Here is a 21,411-nt window from a genome sequence, read left to right on the forward strand (position 1 = left end):
AGTGTGGTAGTGAGTGCCTGTAATTCCAGCTACTTAGGAGGCTGAGGCAGAAGAGCTGCCTGAACCCAGAAGGTGGAGGTTGCAGTGAGTCAAGATCATGCCACTGCACTCCAGCCTGGGCTACAAGAGTGACTCTGTCAAAAAAAAAAAAAAAAAAGAAAGAAAAGAAAAAGAAAATGCTGAACAATGCAGTTATAATAGTTATGTTATGAGGACAACAAATACCAGGGCTGACAAATTTAAAGATACTGCACGGGCTTGATCTGTGGTGATTTTAATAATCACTAGATGATTACTAAGCTACATATTTAAACAAAACTGGCCGGGCGTGGTGGCTTATGCCTGTAATTCAAGCACTTGGAGGCCAAGACAGGCGAATCACCTGAGGTCAGGAGTTCAAGACCAGCCTGACCAACATTGTGAAAACCCATCTTTAAAAAAACAAAAAACAAAAAGACAAAACCAAAACTGGATGGTCAGTAGATGGGTTCTTATGCAACAATTATCTACATTTCTCAATATTATTAAAAATTACATTGAGGACCTTGTAAAATATCTAAGTTTGTGAACATAGCTCTCTATCAGAAAGGCTATACTGTAAAATTTTAAGAAGTTGACGAGTACAGAATTCGATTCAGGAGAAAGGGCATGACCTTATGGCTGACAGGCAGGAGCTAAGAAAACATAGCAGCCCATTTCTCCCTCTGGGGAGATAGACATTTGCCAATCAGACCAGTAGATGCCTGTTCGAGGATTTGGGTGATCCCTGCCTCAACAGTACTAGAAATAATAACAATCTTCCCCTCTCCCAAGGCTCCATCCCCCTTCTATCCACTATCAGTCTAGCAATCTTCCTATGAAGCCCGGATTGGCTTTGAGCATTTCCGGGACTATGGTCATACACTTTCTCCCCACACACCCCCTCCCCAACACACTCCCCAGGATGCAGTTTCAACCAAAAAGACCAAAGTTCCAAAGCTTAAGGAACAGGTAGTAGTAGCAGGGCTTGTAACAGTCAAATCAATATGTATTCAGCACTGCTCCCCTCCAAGAACCACGAGATAACTAACGAGTACAGGCCTTGCACCACCCTGTCGTTCTAAGGACTGCAAATTAGCACCCCTTAAGGCATTCCCTGACCATCCAATCTAAGAAGTCCATCAACCTGTTTAGTTTTCTTTAGACCTGTGTTTGCATTTGTATTGTCCGTTTGTTTATTTATTATTTTTGAGACACAGCCTCACTCTGTCGCCCAGTGTTGTGGCACGATCTCGGCTCACTGCAACCTCCGCCTCCCGGATTCAAGCGATTCTCCTACCTCAGGCTCCCTAGTAGCTGAAATTACAGGTACGCGCCACTACGTTCGGCTAATTTTTGTATTTTTAGCAGAGACGGGGTTTCACCATGTTGGCCAGGCTGGTTTCGAATTCCTGACCTCAGGTGATCCGCTCGCCTCGGCTTTCCAAAGCGCTGGGATTACAGGCGTGAGCCACAGCGCCCGACCTGTCCATTTATTTTTGTTTTCTCTTTGTCACACTAAAATATAAGTTCCATAGGAGCAGTGACTCGATCTGAGGCGCCCGGAAGAAACAGCGACTGACGCCTATTGCCTTCAACAAGAGACCGCTAGAGGAGAGGGTCGCTCTGCAAGGAGCTGCTGCAACTACCCTAGCTACGCCATCCAAATCAACCTGAACGAAGAAGTGCAGACACTCGCCCTGGCCCCTCCGTCCTGAAAAGCAGACTCGGCAAACAGCAGCAAACAGCGCGACAGAGACCCAAGTTGCAGCCGCCTAACTTTCCCAGGCAGGAAGCAGCGTGGAGGCGTTGCCGGAAGTGGAGACCGAGGGCGGCGGAAGGGACGGTGGGATGTGGAGCGGTGGTGTGTGGGAAGGTAGCTGCGGAATTCGAAGCCTGTGGTGCCCGCTGTCCCTCCCATTCCCCATCTAGTAACTCTCAAGCTCAGCCCACGTATCTCCCTGAGTGGAATCTCGGGCACCAGACCAATCGATTCGGCGGTCCGCCCTCCCCTTCAGCGGCTTGGTCTGTGTTTGGAAAGTTGCCCCGACAACAGCCACTTCCGGGACGGGGCTCCGCTAATCCCGTTCCGCCGGTCCGGCCAGAATCAGCTGCCCTCTCAGGCTGTGTGGGTAGTTACCCCGGCAGTGGTTACATACGGGCGTAGATTGCTGGGCCTCCGCGCACCCCAGCCTTCCCCATTTGGGTTCAGAACTTGAACTGGCGGCTCCTCTGACTCTGTTTCACTGTTGCTCCTAGCAACAGCTACTTCCGGGCCTGAGTGCGGTTTCCCTCGCGCACCGCGGACGCGGGAGCCTGAGGTTCCGGCCTCTGAGCGGCGGTTAGTGCGTCGCGGCTGCTCGCGATCCAGTGACCCTCGGCCGACCGGACCCGCGGGCCACGTAACTCGGACCTTCTCACCGCCCCAGCGCCTTGGCGGGACTGCCATGGTTCTGCTGCACGTGAAGCGGGGCGACGAGAGCCAGTTCCTGCTGCAGGCGCCCGGGAGCACCGAGCTGGAGGAGCTCACGGTGCAGGTGGCCCGGGTCTACAATGGGCGACTCAAGGTGCAGCGCCTCTGCTCAGGTGCGGCCCGCGGGCGCGGCCGGCCCCGGACAGACCGAGAGACGGGCGTGGGGTGGAGAAAGAGGGGCAGGCTGGGGCGAGGGGTCAGGTTTGTGACGATTATCGAAGAGGTTTTCAGCAGCTGGGGGTGAAACGGGACGTAGGGGTTAACCGGAGATGAATGAGGAACCGGAGAAGGTCCGGCCGGTCTGGCACCCCCGGCGGGGAGGCGGGCCCGGGTGTCTCTCGGAGCCAGCATTTGGGGCGCTGCTAGTAAGTGGAAACGGGCTGGGGTGGGAGGAGGAAGCCGAAAGGACGGGCTGAAGAGCGGATTTAGTGCAATTAACCAGTGTGAGAGGTGAGATGAGAACTGGGTGGGCTTTAAAAGCTGAATTTCCTATTTTGCGTCGTTCGAGGTAAAGCAGCGAGCCACCTGGCTTTGGGACGGCCCCTTACAGTTGAAGGAGCCTTGGCGATCTTTCCCCGCCCTAGAAACGGCCTGTTGCTCGCGTTGAGAGAGAGAGAGTGAGAGTGAGTGCGTGCGTGTGTGCGTGTGTGTGTGTAGTGACAGGGTCTCACTGTGTCGCCCAGGCTGGAGTGCAGTGGCGAAATCTCAGCTCACTGCAACCTTCGCCTCCGGGTTGAAGCCATTTCTCCTGCCTCAGCTTCCAAGTATCTGGGATTACAGGCTCCTGCCACCACGCCCAGCTGGTTTTTCTATCTTTGTAGAGACAGTTTTACCAAGTTGGCCAGGTTGGTCTCGAACTCCTGACCTCAGGTGATGTCCTCCTCCTCACCCGCAAAGTGCTGGGATTACAGATGTGAGCCACCGTGCTCGGCTCATTTTAATTAATTTAAATAAATTTAAATCACCAAGTTCAGCAAGTAGCTACTGCATTAAACGGATAGCTCTTAAACTTGACAGGATGATACTTCCTGATGTGGTCTAGGATATTACTAAGTATATAACTATCATTATGTACATAAAGAAAATATAAACAGCTATTTGTAATAAATAGTACATTTATTTATGTGATTTATTAAATTACATGAATATGTGATTTATTATTAAATGTATTTATTACATTGCATGAATATGTAATTTTTGCACCATGAAGAAATTCTTGAGGGTCATGGTTCTTTTCTTGAAACTTATGTGTAGTTTCTTAATTGAGCTTCCAGCACAAATGCAATGTTAAATGTTATTTTTAAGTTAAAGCATTTGCAGAGAAAAGGAATTCATCTTCTTTTTCTAGAACATTATAAATTAGAAATGTGCTGAATGCTAAGAGTCACATTAGTGAACTTAGAATTCATTGATTTATTCTGCGGTCACCAGTGTCAGCTGTGACTCAGGCAGGCACTAGGGCTCAGCCTTCAGAAGATAAGGATGGGATCAGGCACAGTGGCTCCCACAGGTAATCCTAACACTTTGAGAGGCTGAGGCAGGCAGATCCCTTGAGCTTAGGAGTTCTAGATCAGCCTGGGCAACATGGTGAAACTCTGTCTCTACTAAAAATATAAAACAGAGCTTGGCATGCTGGCGCATGCCTGTGGTCCCAGCTACTCAGGAGGCTGAGGCATGAGAATTGCTTGAACCCAGGAGGCAGAGGCTGCAGTGAGCCAAGATGGTGCCACTGCACTGCTGCCTGGGCGACAGAGCGAGGCCCTGTCTCAGAGAAAAAAAAGATAAGGATGAGTAAGACCAGTCCGGTGCCCCCACTTCAGAGGTCCAGGCACATCGCAAGTGGCATATAAATGTTTGTTCCATAACATAGTGAGCCTGATGGGCAAGACCCCTGACCCCTGAAAGCTTACATTCCACTGGGGTATGAGGTGTTATAATGATGAGTGTGATAGATGTTGTCTAACCTCTCTTTATTTTTAAGAAATAAGTAGCTTAGACTGCAATGGGGAGAGAGGCAAGAATCATCCCATTCAGTTATACCATTTGTTCATAATGTGTTCTTTCAGGTCAGGTGATGTCCTCACACAGTGTTATGGGAACACCTAGATCCAGGTGCCTCCTTCACAGGAAGGAAGGAAGAAGAGAGGGAGGAAGGAAGGTGATTTTGCAAAGTTAAAATGTGGACTGGTTTTGGGGTGAAAATATAAGGATTAGGAAAAATAGAAAGCCATGTTTTTGAATAGTGGACATGATACTAGAAACCCAAGTCCCTTGTCCCGTCTCTGCTACCTTTGAGGGATGTAAGCTGCTTTAAATCTTCCCCACTGATTTGTGTAAATTATTTATGAAGTCTTGACATGAACTTTTATAGAAGGTCTCAGGCCAGGTTCAGTGGCTCATGCCTGTAATCCCAGCACTTTGGGAGGCTGAGGTGGGTGGATCACTGGAGGCCAGGAGTTTGAGACCGACCTGGTCAACATAGCAAAACCCTGACTACTAAAATACAGAAATTAGCCGGGCATGGTGATGGACACCTGTAATCCCAGCTACTCAGGAGGCTTAGGCAGGAAAACTGCTTGAACCCAGGAGGTGGAGGTTGCAGTGAGCTGAAATTGCGCCACTGAACTCCAATCTGGGTGATACAGTGAGACTCTGTCTCAAAAAAAAGACATCAGCTGCAGCTGTGCCGTCTGAGCAAGCCTGACATGATACAACCGTAAAGTAAGGAATGTGGGGGGAAGTTCATAACTGCCTTGCCTGATGTACAAGTTTAAATTAAATGAGATAGTCCTTGTCAATGCACTTGGAAAACCATAAAACCCATGTGAATATATATTCAGGTGTTCAATGAGTAGTAATTTTGCCCCTCCTTAGTTCCAGGAAGCACAAGATAGCACAAATGTTTGGAGCACAGAATCTACAGGCTGACTGCCTGGGACAGGTGGCGAGTTCCTGAGCTCCCTGTGCTGTTGGCTGAGGATGGGTGGATCAGTGACTCTGTCAAGGGTCCAGGCCAGGTCTGGCACTTAGCAAGTGACATATAAATATTTGTTCCACAAAATAGTGAGCCAGAAGGGAAAGACCCCCGGGCCCTTGGCAGCCTACATTCCAATGGGGTATGAGATGTTATGATGACTGTGCTACTGTCTTTTGTTTATTTTTAAGAAATGGAAGAATTAGCAGAACATGGCATATTTCTCCCTCCTAATATGCAAGGACTGACCGATGATCAGATTGAAGAACTGAAATTAAAGGATGAGTGGGGTGAAAAATGTGTACCCAGCGGCGGTGCTGTATTTAAAAAGGATGATATTGGACGCAGGAACGGACAAGGTAAGTGAGCATCTCTCCTCTGTGTGCATGCCTGATACATCCGTAAGTGTGAAAACGGTTCCTTTTGTTCTTTTTTTTTTTTTTGAGACGGATTCTTGCACTATTGCCCAGGCTGGAGTGCAGTGGTGTGATCTCAGCTCACTGCAACCTCCTTTCAGGTTCAAGCAATTCTTCTGCCTCAGCCTCCTGAGTAGCTGGGACTAGAGGCACGCGCCACCATGCTTGGCTAATTTTTGTATTTTTAGTAGAGACAGGGTTTCACCATGTTGGCCAGGCTGGTCTCAAACTCCTGACCTCAAGTGATCTGCCCGCTTCAGCCTCCCAAAGTGTTGGGATTACAGGTGTGAGAAAGCTGTTCTTTTCATTCAGAAATCGACCTCACAATTTCTCTATAGACTTACAAAATACTGCACTTTGTAGCTCCTGTGGTAAAACTCTAATCTAGGATGAATTAGGTAGATAAAGGAAGTTTTGTCTTGCCCTTAATAAGTTGCAGCTCGCTTTTAAATATATTCGATGAACCAGATGAAATGACCCTTTCCCTTCTGTAGGTCAAAAATGGTTGAGCATTGGCAACTTCATATGGTTCAACCTAATAATTGTTGGCAGATACTTACTGAAATGTATTCAAAGTTGTGTTTCATTACTGTTTGCAGAGGTCAGGGTATCTTTAGAGATACTGTGTGAAAGAGGAAAGGGAAGGAATGTCACCGCAGGGACTTCACTCATCAAGGACCTGCCTCTCCCTGGGGCCGTGCACTTTAGTACGTGGCAAAGCACTGAAGAAATTCTTCTCCTTTCAGTATTTGGCTGATCATGTGGAATTGATAATAATCCTTTTTGATAGCTTATTCTTTTTAACCTGCAGTAAAAGCTCCATTTAAAAAGGTGTAATTGATCAGCCCTAAAACACTGTTAGGAGCAGAAGGACAGGATCCCTGTAAGTCCTTTATAAGCTCAAAAATATATTTTTAAAAATATCAGGGATAGTAGGAATTCCTAGTATTATTTCCTTTGAATGTTAACCTGAAAAATGGTTGTCTTCCATATCTTTCTTACCTAAACTTATTCTCAATCTAGAGTCTAATTTTCAGAAGGAATTATATCAATGAAGAAAAAAAAATATGAGAGCCAGTTAACAGTTCAGTATTCATCCTTAAACCAATATGGTTTTGTTTTGTTTTGTTTTGTTTTGTTTTGTTTTGTTTTGTTTTGTTTGAGACAGAGTCTCACTCTGTGGCCCAGGCTGGAGTTCAGTAGCATAGTCTCAGCTCACTGCAACCTCTGCCTCCTGGGTTCAAGCAATTCTCTTGCCTCAGCCTCCAGAGTAGCTGGTATTGCAGGCACCTGCCACCTCGCTCAGCTAATTTTTGTATTTTTAGTAGAGGCAGGATTTCACCATGTTGGCCAGGCTGGTCTCGAACTCCTGACCTCAGGTGATGCACCGCTCTGGCTTCCCAAAGTGCTGGGATTGTAAGCATGAGCCACTGCACCTGGCCTAACCACTTCTATTCTAATACAATCTTGTGTTTCTAATATTTTCAATGTCTAATTAATAGTGTTATTTATTAGGAATATATGCTTTCAACTTGCCCCATTTTCCCTATTATATTTGGGCATTTCATCTTCATTTTTTTTGTTTGTTTGTTTCTAAGCTTTCAAGTTATTATTTCTTCCTGCTCTAGGGGTCATCAAATTATGGGCTACAGGCCAAATTCAGCCAGTTGCCTTTTCATGTAAATAAAATTGTATGGGGATGCAGCCACCCCATTCATTTAAGTACTGTCTCCTTTTGTGCTGCTATGGCAGAGCTGAGTAACTACACCCAATGAGACTGTGTAGCCTGCAAAGCTGGAATATTTTACTATCTGTCCCTTTCCAGAAAAAGTTCGCTGACCCTGTTCATCCAACGACATGCATTTCGGGTTTTTTGTAGCCTTTCCACTTTGCAGAAAGCACACTCCAGGTGTCTGCTGTTGGGAAGAGCTCTTCACCTAATTTCCCGCAGCCAAGGGTTTTGCCTCTCTTCCCTAAATTCCACACTTGCACTCTCTCAGTTCACTCACCCCTGACTCGGACAGAAGGGACTGAGATGTTTCAGAAGAGTTTTAAAGAGGCTATGTATTTGACAGCTCTGTCTCTCCCTCTCTCCTTTTTATTTTCATAGCTCCAAATGAGAAAATGAAGCAAGTATTAAAGAAGACTATAGAAGAAGCCAAAGCAATAATATCTAAGGTTGGCTTTTTAAAATGCTGCTCTAAAGCTTGTCTTTTGAGATAAAACTCCAACTGTGGCTTCCAGAGTTACCTCTCAGCCAGCTTCCCTTTCAGCCTTCCTAAGGCAAAGGAAACCAGCATATTTGGGGTAGGCCGCAACTTTTCCTTTCTTAATCCCGACAGTTGCCCAGAGTCCTCTCAGTTCCTATAGGCAGACACACATTTTTGTTGACTTGTGTAAATGTAGGTTCATGTGTAATACAAACGTGTATAATACAAATGTTGATTTCATTTCTTTTACCTTTCGGAAGAACTTAACAAAACTAAGTAGACGCCATAGAGAAGCTCTCCAGACCATAGGGTAGCTCTCCAGATGCTTGATTGACTTAGTATGTATTTGATATAAATCAGTTTCTGTAATCATCTTCAGTATTTATATAAAGGCTATTTTATACAGGGAGAAACATACATTTATACCACTGATGTATAGATAATGTATGTCTGGAGAAAAAGAATTTAAGGCTATTAAAAGAAGTGGTATCTGTATCTGTTGCTTGTATTTGTGTGTTGGTGATATTAGTTGCTACCACCCTCACTGCAAGTCTCTCAATTGATAACCACTTTTCCTTCTGCTTCTCCTGACTTGCTCAGCAAAACTTATTTTGTTTGTTTGAGACAGAATTTCACTCTTGTTGCCCAGGCTGGAGTGCAATGGCGTGATCTCGGCTGACCACAACCTCCGCCTCCCAGGTTCAAGCAATTCTCCTGCCTCTGCCTCCCAAGTAGCTGGGATTACAGGCATGTGCCACCACGCCCAACTAATTTTGTATATTTTTTAGTACAGACAGGATTTCACTATGTTGGTCAGGCTGGTCTCGAACTCCTGACCTCAGGTGATCTGCTTGCCTCAGCCTCCCAAAGTGCTGGGATTATAGGCACGAGCCACCATGCCCAGCTGAACTGTTATTTTTAAACCAATATTTCTCAAACTCATCAAGCTCTTGACTAATCTTTGAAGAGCCTCAGCAAAGGCTGCCCTGAAGCTCTGTGCCTGTTAGTATAGTAAAGGCTCTATGTAAAAAGGCTCTGTGAAGCCCTGCAGGAAAAGCCTTGGTTGAGTCTAGTGTTTGCGTGGTGATGGCATCTGGGCACGTGAGCACATCTCAGGCCATGGCAAGGAAACAGTGGTCTGCCATTGCTCTGCACCTTTCACCACACACACTTTGTATGTAGAACTCCTCTCTGGGTCACCTCACTTCTTCCCTTTGCCTGTGTACTTCTCAAAGTACTCTATCCTTTGCCCGCTTCCTCCCTTGGCAACTTTTTTTTTTTTTAATTCTTTTATTAATTTTTCTTGCTCCTCCCTTGGCATCTTATCTACTCTGCCAAATGCAAATTCCACCCTCTGCAGATAACTGAAGCTTCCATCCTTTCCCCCGACATCTTGCTTCACTTGCAACCTGAATTTCCAGCTGGTTGCGAGATGGTTCTATCTGAACACTGGTCAGCACTTTGAAGTCCAGTTTTCTAGAAATGAGCTCTTTGCCTCCTCATTTCTCTCCCCCTGAGTTTTGTCCCTGAGAATCAGCACCTCCTACGAGCTTCTCTGTTTCCAGTAAGAGAACTACAGTGTCTTAGTTTTGTTTATTTTTTTTTTATTTTTATTTTTTGAGACGGAGTTTCACTCTTGTTACCCAGGCTGGAGTGCAATGGCGCGATCTCGGCTCACCGCAACCTCCGCCTCCTGGGTTCAGGCAATTCTCCTGCCTCAGCCTCCTGAGTAGCTGGGATTACAGGCACGCGCCACCATGCCCAGCTAATTTTTTGTATTTTTAGTAGAGACGGGGTTTCACCATGTTGACCAGGATGGTCTCGATCTCTTGAGTGTCTTAGTTGTATAGGCAAATCCTCAATGTCATCTTCAACACTTCCTCATTCTGTCACACCTGGGTTTGAAGCGGTGTCCTGTACTGTCTGCTTCCATGATGCCTCTTTAATTCACCTCCTCCTTTCATCTCCACAGCTCTGGCTTTCTTTAAGGCTCCCCTGTAGCCTTTTGCATTTGGATGCCCACCAGGGTCCTGACAGTCAATTCAATTCCATTCTGACACGAACTACTCAGGCATAGCGCAGACCCCACAGGTCAAGGGCCGATCCTTCAATTCTGACACTGACTGCCTGGAGTTAGCATCAGACCCCAGAAGTTAAAGAGCAAGATCACCGGCAAGACTCCCCTTATTTCAGACGCCAGCTGCAAATGAGGTCCCCAGGCCAGCCATACATGTGCCCAGCTTGACTGCAAAATTGGAGCTTCCCACAACACCCCCACTGATGTGCATCATCCAGCACATCAGCGTCTTCACCAATCAGGAAGCTTCACTGAGCCATAATGTCCAGGATTTTTGCGGATGTTTTGTTCAGTGGGCATGATTGGTTAAACCACTGACCACGTGTTTGATGCCAACCTCCAGCCCCTGGAGGTGGAGGAAGGGGCTGAGGCCAAAAGCTCCCACCCTCTAACCACATGCTTGGTCTCCCTGGCGTGGCCAGCCCCTTCCTTCAAACCAAGTTACTGTATTAGCACAAACTCGGGTATGGTGAGAAGGGGCTCATTATAAATAACCAGACACTCCTGTCACTCAGGAAATTCCAAGAGTTTTGGAGCTCTGTGCCTGGAACTGAGTAACAAAGACCAGATATATTTGTTATTTATCATACCATCCTCTGTACTCTTCAGAGCCTACTCCCTGGTCTCCCTCCAGTTAGGTCTGTTCTTTTTTTCTTTTCCTTTTTTTTTTTTGAGACAGAGTCTTGCTCTGTTTCCCAGGCTGGAGTCCAGTGGTGTGATTTCAGTTCACCTAACCTCCACCTCCTGGGTTCAAGCAGTTCCCCTGCCTCAGCCTCCTGAGTAGCTGGGATTACAGGTGCCTGCCACCACATCCAGCTAATTGTATTTTTAGTAGAGACAGGTTTTTGCCATGTTGGCCAGGGTGGTCTCAAACTGCTGACCTCAGGTGATTCGCCCACCTCAGCCTCCCAAAATGCTGGGATTATGTAAGGCATGAGCCACCGTACTCTGCCAACTAGGTCTGTCCTATACCAACTACAAGATAAATCTCTCAGCATTACCACTCCTTCCCAGAAAAGGCAGTCACTGCCCTGGCCTAACAGAGGAAATGTGAACTCCTCAGCCTGGCTTTTGTGGCCATTCAAAAACAAACTCCAGCCCAGGAGCTGGCCTCATCTTCTCTTCTTCTTCCTGCCCCAGCCGAGGGGCTGGCGCGTGCTTTTCTTTGTTTCAGCTTGTCCTGAAGCACCCTGCTGCCGTCCCCACCCCTTCAGTCCGTCCGCACGTCGAGGCCCACCTGCAGTGCCTGCGCCCTCTCCGCATCTCCTGATCCTCGCCCCCATCTGAGCTTTATGATGTAGGCTGCGGTGTGCTTGGCTCAGTCCCTAAAATAGACGGTAGTCACTTTGGGAGCAAGAACTGCTTGGTTTCTTTTGGTTGCTCTGGAAGTCTCTGGCAAGGGTCTTGTACAAGATCTTGGTCGAGTTTACTGTATTTATTAGCCACACTGTGATAACGATGACTTTCTGCTTGCAGAAACAAGTGGAAGCCGGTGTCTGTGTTACCATGGAGATGGTGAAGGATGCCTTGGACCAGCTTCGAGGTGCAGTGATGATTGTTTATCCCATGGGATTGCCACCGTATGATCCCATCCGGATGGAGTTTGAAAATAAGGAAGATTTGTCGGGAACGCAGGTATGTAGTTCTTGGGTGGGCACTCCGGAGGGTGAGTTCATGCCCCCCAAAGCCCTTCGGATTAGATGCCCCTCCTCTGGATGTAGTGTGTTGCTCCCTACACAGCTTTCAGGTTTGCTACGCCCTGCTTTAGAGCAGAGTTCTGGATTCAGGAGTGGCCCCTGACAATGTGGTACTCATGGGTGAGGGCTTTGGTCCCCATACACAGGAGGCAGTGGACACAGTTGGTAAGGCTGCCCTTCAGGAGTAACTGAAAACATTTCTGCTGCCTTTGGCCACTAAGAAGCCAGCTACCTAATTTCTTCCTATTTCTATCCAAATGTATCCGTTCCTTTGCATGGAAGTTTGTGTTTCTAGTCTTACCTATTGCTTCATGCTATTTTCTGACCCTTATGTTCCATTTTCCTTGGGTTTTCTCACTTCTTATCCTGTTGGACAATATTCTTTGTCTAAACCATCTTAAATAAATTCCATTTAAGTACACAGGCAGCCCTGTTCTACCTCGATTTAAACACCCAGCATGATGTCAGTGTCCTTCCCTGGCAGTGGCCTACGGATCTAAGACGAACTGTGTAGATCAAGGTGGAAAAAAGATAGGATTTCCTTGTTGCCCAGAGGAGGAAGTTAACTGAGTCAGGGCATAAATGGAAACTTAACAGGGAAGGTACTGAAATCAGCCAGGACTTTGGAGTGAGGTGGGGAAGTCAGGCCCTTCCATGGTGAGCGCATGGGGAAATCTGTCCCCTGCCCCCTGCTGAAAAGTGGCTCAGCTGGGCTCTGCCCCCCAGGTGGGAACACACAGTAAAGCCAGTTCTTACGATTGGCCCCAGGCAGGGCTCAGTGTCATTAAAGAGTCAGAGGCACAGCTGTGGTGGGCAGCCAAGGAGCTGAGAAGAACAAAGAAGCTTTCAGACTACGTGGGGAAAAATGAGAAAACCAAGATTATCGCCAAGATTCAGCAAGTAAGTGCTTTTGCTTTAACACGTCAGTATTTTTTGTTATTTCCCTTCAAACTGATAAAGTGTGCAGTGAATGTGAAAGATTTAAACTACTGGTACAAATATTTTAATCCTATTGGCTTGAATTTAAACTGAAAATATCCTCTTTCTGCACACCAGCAAAAACTGGAGGAAAATACGGATTGATCGGCAGTGTCTAGAGTTTGTTTTACTCTGTGGGGAGAGGAAACATACTATGTTAATTCCAACCTTAAAAATAGGGCTGCAAGTAAACAAATATTTTCCTTGAAATGTAAAATGTAGCTGATTCCAGGCTTTTTCAAACTGTGGATGCTCTGTACAGGAGGAGGAGGAGGAGGAAAGGCTGGAGACCTTTGAAGGACATCATGTAGCTCTACCTGCAGTGCCTCCTACGTCACCAGGCTGTGACTGTGGGGAAATGGGGCCGTCCACCCTACGTAGATCCAGGGTCTGTGGCTCTGAGCATCCTCCCTTTCCCACTGGACCTGCCTGCAGTGTCTGCCTTGGGAATGACGGAGACAGAGATGGCTTTGTGCAGCCTTTGGTCTCCACACAGTGAGAGTCCAGGGTTCAGGGCTGCTCAAGAGCAAGGCTTCCCTTGATGATTCACTTCAGCTGACCAGACATGGGGACCTGTTTATTTTTAGTAGTTGGCAAAGGCAATTGTAAAACATTCGTTGTAACTTTAAGGATTGTCACTGGGAGAACACCTTAATCCACAATTTCCTCTGCTCTGCTCTTTGCAGAGAGGACACGGCGCTCCAGCCCGAGAGCCCATCATCAGCAGTGAGGAGCAGAAGCAGCTGATGCTGTACTATCACAGGAGGCAAGAAGAGCTCAAGGTAGCGGGGGCAGGTGGGCTCTTCGCAGGGCTGGCGCCCAGGCTTAGCCTGCATGCCTTACCTGGGGCTGGTGAGGAGCGGCGAGCTCTACAGGGTGCCGGGAGGGGTCTTTCTAGAGCGTGTCTGCAGGGTTGTCAGGGTTCTGCTAGGTGTCCCCCAGCATTAGACTTGGGCGTGTCCTGCTTCTAGAAGGCAGGGTGAGGAGAGGTCAGTTGCGAACTCTTTCTTCAGTCTCTTTATGTGCAAAACACTTTCCTGAAATGCCTGCCTGAGTAAAACATATTTATTTCCAGAGATTAGAAGAAAATGATGATGACGCCTGTTTAAACTCTCCATGGGCGGATAACACTGCTTTGAAAAGACATTTTCATGGAGTAAAAGACATAAAGTGGAGACCAAGATGAAGTTCACCAGCTGATGACGCTTCCGAAAAGATGAGCTCACCTTTCTCCTGGGCACAATAATTATAATTTAAAAAGCCACCTACCACTCTCTGTAAAAGATGTTAAATCTAGTTTTCTTCGTTTTCTTTTAGTGTGAATTTTTAAAATGGCAGTTATTCAAGGTTTTAGAACGTAATAAATACACAGTCAGAAGTAAATGTGTAAATCGTTTTTGTTTCAGGACAACTATTTAGTATCTGAAGGTTTTCTTTGATAAAATACTAAACTTTCTTTTTCATCCTGATTTGTATTCTCATGACAACTGGTTGTATTGGAGGAAAGCTGATGACCAGCGGTGACCACTAGAGGCCGCCAGCCACTCAGCGTACCTTTTACTCTGGGCCTTCTTTGTAGATCTATTGGAAGCCGGACTCCCAGCCTTACTGGAGAGACTTCTCTAACCCTGCGGTAGGGTCTGACTGTAGCCAGGCGTCTCCCAGTCTTGAAAGTGAAGTTTGCCTCCTAGTTGATGCCTGTCAGGCCTTGTATTCTGGGAGGGAAAGCTACAACTGTGATGGAAGTTGAGTAGCAAACTCATCTGACCTTGAAACTTAAATTCGTCTGTAGTTTCCCAGCTTCTCAAGTCTCCTTCATCAGAATAGATCCTGAAAATAAATCTAGATTCCATAAAGGGTGATGATGTCTCCCTGTGGTTGCAGGTATGACTCTAGGCTCAGCTTCATAGGCGGCTCAGTGAACAACCGCACGATGAACGGGGTTGCCATCATCCTGGGTGTCTAGGATGCCTTTGAGTTTAAAGACTCCAACTCATCATCACTGTAAACCATCCAAGTAGCCTGAAAACTCTGGCACTTTAGCATCCGCAAAACGCCTGTCAGACCGCCTGTGACAACCAGAGGTGGCCCAGACGTTTCCTCATGCTTGACTTTTGGTGCCTAGGGTCCCATTCCCCTGGTTAGAGGCTGAGAGAAAGTGAAGGGTGTGGGGCATCTCCCTGCCTGGGCCTTCCTGCCTTAGTGCCTGTGCTCCCCACCATCCTGTAAAGACGAACCCTGGGAGCGAGTGGAGGGGACATGGGTATGGGTCCCACTTGCTGCCAGGCAGCCATGCCCAGGGTGTGGGGTCCCAGACCCGATAGCAAAGCCCTGTTCTCTAAAGCATGTGTAGCTGACTGCATCTTGTGCCTTACTCTTTTATCTTCAAATTTTGTAAAAGCAAATTTGCATCGATTTTCCTTTTTACTCAGTTATAGTTTTAAATATCTCTAAGAAAGAGTTTTGACCTTGGATGATATAGTGTATGCAATAAGATGCTGTGATTTTATTTCAGGAACATTCTGTCTTTGTCAATGTATGGCTTTGTGTGTGAAATTCATGCTCAGACTTATAAAAAAAAAAGTTAACCAAGCCATGTGATAATAGTAGCTCTCCAGGGAACTACTACTTCAGTATCAGAAATTCTTACTGACCTGCAATATCAATACTCGATTGGCAGTGGTCCGTTATTCCATTGCTTCATATAATCAGCAGAACTTAACCCAAAAGTCACTCACCCGCAACACTACACTCCTTAAATACCCATGTGAGAAGAACCATCCTCTCTCCCCGCACCTGTCTGCCTCAGAAGCCTCTCTGAGCTTGGTCTGTTTGGATGCAGCAGATCTTAGGAAGTATGTGAGTAGCTTGTTTCTAAGCCATCTGTGACAGGGGAGGCAGGTGGTCCCTGGTGCCTGCTCCATCACCATGCTGTGTGTGTTCACCCACTCATCCGAGGTCACAGCTGGTGGCGGTAGGACCACAGAGTCACCTCCAGGAGCTTGCCCAGGATTTCCCAAGAAATCAATTTATCAACAAACGTCATCTAGCCAGTGTTAGACTACCGGTCAGCTTAAGCGTGTGGTTTTGCTGTTACTCTTTTTATAATCCAGTCCCTCTTTGAGTCAATATCAAAAGGAAACCAAGTGCCCGTTACATGCGGGGTGCCCATCTGGGTCGGTGGTTTTGTCCTTTGACATACCTTGTCTTCTTACATGATTCTTTCACGGAGACCAGGAATGCTGGTAATAAAATTTGACACCACCTAAAACCCTTTCGACCAGCAAACAGAGCATCAGGCAGTATTTGTCACAAGATTACTTCGTTCCTTGGCAACTGCTCAGCAAAGAGTGTGCATCAAGCTTGAAATGAACTCCCACATGCTTGGAGCACAGTAGCCTTGAGGGGGTCCGAGCTCTGCCAATTCCTTTCCGGAGCCTCAGCAACCACCCCCTTGGAGAAGTGATGAGAGAGAGCGGCTTGTCCCCACCTCTCACTGATCCTTGCAAGATACGAGTTGCCCCTCTACATTGCTGAAAGCCCCACCGGCCCTAGAGAGGGTTCAAGGAGAGAGGCAGTTGATTCCCAGAAGTTCAGTGCTAGACATGACAGTAATGACAGCTGGCATTTATTGAGACTTTACTATTTCCCAGACAGTTGTACTGTGTGTTTGGTGCCTGCGTTCCCCACCATCCTTTGCCTATACATTTCTTTTCATTTATACCTCATAACAGCCAAATTAGACGCTACTATTGTCATCTTATGAGTTAGGAAACCAAAGTCCAAAGAGACTAAATGGCCCCAGGTGAAGCATCTGGAAATAAACCTGCTTAATACACAGTAAGTTTTGGCTTGTACCTAATGTAGAGACTGTCTCTGGTAGACAGTGATAAGTGAACATCCATGAGGGCACAACTAAGGGGCACAAACGAGTGACCTCTCTAGGGTGGGCGAGTGACAGCCTCTGATGATTTTAACATCTAAGCTCACAGTGGTGAGCCTGTGGATCTAAGACTCTGCTTTGTCCTCTTCGGTTCATGTCTTTTTTTTCCTTTGAGACAGAGTCTCACTCTGTCACCCAGGCTGGAGTGCAGTGGAGCGATCTTGGCTCCCTGCAACCTCTGCCTCCCAGGTTCAAAAGATTCTCCTGCCTCAGCCTCCCGAGTAGCTGGGACTACAGTTACATGCCACCATGCCTGGATAATTTTTCGCATTTTTTGTAGAGATCGGGTTTCACTGTGTTAGCCAGGATGGTCTTGATCTCCTGACCTCATGATCTGCCTGCCTTGGCCTCCCAAAGTGCTGGGATGACAGGCGTGAGCCACCACACCCAGCCTGGTTTATCATGTCTTAATCCATTTGACAGAATGGATGACAGCATATAGTATCCTGGAATGCCATAGCTGCTCAGACAGAATACCATAGCCTGGGTGGCTTATAAATAGCACAGATTTATTTCTCACAGCTCTGGAGGCTGGGAAGTCCAAGATCAAAGCACCAGCAGTAGCTCTGGTAAATTCCATTACTGGTATAAATCATCCTACTATAAAGACATGTGCACACGTATGTTTATTGTGGCACTATTCACAATAGCAAAGACTTGGAACCAACCCAAATGCCCAGCAATGATAGACTGGATGAAAAAAATGTGGCACATATCCAGTCATAAAAAAGGATGAGTTCATGTCCTTTATAGGAACATGGATGAAGCTGGAAACTATCATTCTCAGCAAACTAACACAAGGAAACCAAACACCACATGTTCTCACTCATAAGTGGGAGTTGAACAATGAGAACACATGGACACAGGGAGGGGAACAGTGGGTGGGGGCGTAGGGGAGGGATAGCAGGGGGTGGGGGGCTGGGGAGGGATAATATTAGGAGAAATACCTAATGTAGATAATGGTTGATGGGTGTAGCAAACCACGGCCTTGGCACGCACCTACCTTCCCTCCCTTTCTCGAGCCTTGCTCCTTCCCTTCCTTCTGGTTTCTGCTCAAATGCTGTCTTACTAAAGAGACCTTCACTGGCCATTTTGATAAAATAGTGCCCACCCCACAAAAAAGTGCTCTACGTGGGCAGGACTTCTGTTTGGTTCACTTTCTAGGACAGCGCTTGATACGGACATACCCTTTCTTCCTCCCTCCCTCCCTCCCTCCCTCCCTCTTTCTTTCTCTCTTTCTTTCCTTCCATTCTTTCTACCCTTTGAGGCACTGTCTTGCTCAGTGGCCCAGGCCGAGGTGCAGTGGCACGATTAGAGCTCACTGGAGCTGTAACCTCGTGGACTCAAGCAGTCCTCCTTCCTCAGCCTCTCAATTAGCTGGAACTACAGGTGTAAGCCATCATGCCATGATAATTAATTTTTCGTGTGTATGCAGAGATGGGGTCACACTATATTGCCCAGGCTGGTCTAGAACTCCTGGCCTCAAACAATCCTCCTGCCTCAGCCTCCCAAAGTGTTGGGATTACAGGCTTGAGCCACTGTTCCTGGCCCCTACTCACATTTTTTAAAAATCCATATTGGATAAAGGACCAGCATTTAAAAAATATAAAGAACGCTTAAAACCCAACAATAAGAAAACAAATAAGCCAATTAAAAAATGAGTAAAATATCCGACCTCATCAAAGAAGTTGTACAGGTGGCAGACAAAAAAAAGTACTTATTGAATGAACAAAGGAATGGGATTTAATGAGTCAGGGCACTTTCTCATGTCTCCAGTTCTTTTAGGGCCTTGTCTGGGGCCTTCTGTTGTTGAGTTTTTACCTACCACACCCACTCCTGTAAGACAGCACCACATGCCTCATTTAACTTGGTCTGTTTTCCATGGATGCGCATGTGTATACTGGCTCTTCCCAGGGTGGCCTCCCTGCAGGGTGGGAATGAGTGAGCAAATGAAAAGGCGAAAGCCCTGTGCACACAGCACTGATGCGGGACCGTCTCTGCGAGCGTGAGAACGTGGCGCCCTGTCTTGGCGGCGGTGAGGGCTGGAATTTGAAGGTGCTGATGGATCCTTCCACCCCAGCCTCTGTGAATGCATCCTCTGTGAGATCCAGACACCTCCTCGTGCTGGATTCAGGATGGGGAGACAAAATTGGAACAAATGACAGCTGTGCTTGAGAAGGAGCATGTAGACGCCCCCTCGCCCGCCCCTCGGTAATGAAGGTGCGGGAATCTGTGGTTTCTTGGACTTCGAGCAAGAAGAGTCACCTGAGATATGGTGGGAGCCCATGGGATGGACCCTTCCAGAGCCCAGCCACGTTGGCTGGCCGGCCTGCCCACCTCTAGGAGCACCACATCTCCTTTCTTTCTTCTGGGTCACATTCCTGGAGGCACTGAATATGTCAAACGGCATTTCATAGTTCAGCCGTCCAAGCGCAGCAAAGGGCATGATCCCAGGCTGAAAGGGTGTATTTTATATTTACACACTTGACTTTGTCAAGACCCTGAATGAATTTTGCTGAAATAAATATTCACTTTTGGGTTTTGTCCAACTATGTGAAGTTTCAGTCCCAAGAAGTCTTTTCTCTCTTTTTAAAAGAATATTAAAAGTGACTGAAAAGAAGGATTTAGAAATGAATGGCTATGTTTCAACATGTCTTATACAATGAAAAGGAGTAAATGCTATAATATTTCTTAGAGAAACGGATTTAAGGAAAATGAGATTTAGAGCCCAGTGGCTGTTCATTGCAATGGGAGACAAATGTCCTTGCAGGCCTCAGTATAACGTTCTTGCAGACCTCAGTATTCAGACTTGAGCCGTAGAAGGGAGGTGAGCATTAGGACGGCTGCCCATTCCCTATCGCCTGACGGAGACCACGACCCCCGTTGTAGCACTAATCCTGTCGTCCCTCACAAACCAGAATGATTGGGGCCCCTGGTTGAAATTACTATAGCTGTAAGAAGTACTCACAGCAACCCACATAACCCAGTCCGGGCAACCAATCCTTCCTTCCGTCCTTCCTTCCTATTTCCTCCTTCCTCCTCCTTCCCCTCCCCTCCCTTCCTCCCTCCCTCCCGCCTCCCTCCCTCCCTCCTTTCCTTTCTTCCTTCCTTCCTTACCTCCCTTCCTCCTCCTTCCCCTCCCCTTTCTCCCTCCCCCTCTTCCTCCCCCTCCCTCCCTTCCTCTCTTCCTTCCTTCCTTGTCTCCCTTCCTCCTTCCTCCCCTCCCTTCCCCCTCCCTCCGTCCCCATATCCCCTCTGCCCTCCACCCTCCCTTCCTCTCCCTTCCTCTCCCTCCCTCCCTCCCTCCCTCCCTTCCTTCCTTCCTGTCTCACCCTGTCACCCAGGCTGGAAGACAGAGGTGCAACCTTGGATCACTGCAACCTTCGCCTCCGAGGCTCAAGCAATCCTCCCACCTCAGCCTTCTGAGTAGTTGGGACCACAAGTGGGTGGTAGCGCTCAGCTAATTTTTTGTAATTTTGCTCAAGGCAGGGTTTCACCATGTTGCCCAGGCTGGTCTCAAACTCCTGAGCTCAACTGATCTGTTTGCCTTGGCCTCCCAAAGTGCTGGATTTTGCCTTGGCCTCCCAAAGTGCTACAGGTGTGAACTGACATGCCCAACCTACCAATTTTCACCTGACTTCACGCTGCATCTACATCATGAACGGTGTGCGATGCCAAATGCAGGTATTTGTGAGGGCTCTAGAAATAACACTCTGTTTCCCATCCTCTAGCTCTGAAGTAACTGGGAACCACCTCTCACCTTCAGGATGAAGAAAGCTGACAATGGAGACGAAGGCTGAGATCATGGCAAGGAAAGGCTTCCTTAGATCAGCCGCTGAACGAGACACAGGCAGCCGTGGCCAATCACAGGCCTCGCCAGCTGATGCAAAGGCCTGGGCTTTGCCTTCTTCATGTGAATATTCCTAGTGCCTGGCCTGGTCCCTGACACAAAGCACCAGCAGTAGCTGTTGTAAATCCCATTACTGGTATAAATCATCCTACTATAAAGACATGTGCACACGTATGTCTATTGTGGCACTATTCACAATAGCAAAGACTCGGAACCAACCCAAATGCCCAGCAATGATAGACTGGATGAAAAAAATGTGGCACATATCCAGTCATAAAAAAGGATGAGTTCATGTCCTTTATAGGAACATGGATGAAGCTGGAAACTATCATTCTCAGCAAACTAACACAAGGAAACCAAACACCACATGTTCTCACTCATAAGTGGGAGTTGAACAATGAGAACACATGGACACAGGGAGGGGAACACGGGGTGGGGGCGTAGGGGAGGGATAGCAGGGGGTGGGGGGCTGGGGAGGGATAATATTAGGAGAAATACCTAATGTAGATAATGGTTGATGGGTGTAGCAAACCACCGTGGCATGTGTATACATATGTAACAAACCTGCAAGTTCTGCACATGTATCCCAGAACTTCAAGTATCTTAAGAAAAAGGTAGCTGTTGTATTGAAGGGAACTGTCATGGCAAAAATGCAAAAAGGAAATGTATTAGTTCATTTTCACCCTGCTGATAAAGATACAGCTGAGACTGGGTAATTTACAAAAGAAAGAGGTTTATTGGACTTACAGTTCCACGTGCCTGGGGAGGCTCACAA

The 21,411-nt window shown here is 47.2% G+C and overlaps 1 protein-coding gene across 1 annotated transcript; it reads left to right on the forward strand.

The window, feature by feature from the left end:
• Positions 1-1,869: 1,869 nt before the first annotated feature.
• On the forward strand, positions 1,870-14,226 carry CFAP298 (cilia and flagella associated protein 298). Its single transcript, XM_003927663.3, is given in 9 exon segments — positions 1,870-1,881; positions 1,883-2,251; positions 2,253-2,604; positions 5,657-5,824; positions 7,992-8,059; positions 11,645-11,803; positions 12,634-12,765; positions 13,530-13,625; positions 13,919-14,226. Coding segments are annotated over 9 exon segments (1,467 nt in total). The 3' UTR covers positions 14,030-14,226.
• Positions 14,227-21,411: the final 7,185 nt, after the last annotated feature.

Source organism: Saimiri boliviensis, chromosome 18 (genome assembly GCF_048565385.1).
Source record: "Saimiri boliviensis isolate mSaiBol1 chromosome 18, mSaiBol1.pri, whole genome shotgun sequence".
In the NCBI taxonomy this organism is placed as follows: domain Eukaryota; kingdom Metazoa; phylum Chordata; class Mammalia; order Primates; family Cebidae; genus Saimiri; species Saimiri boliviensis.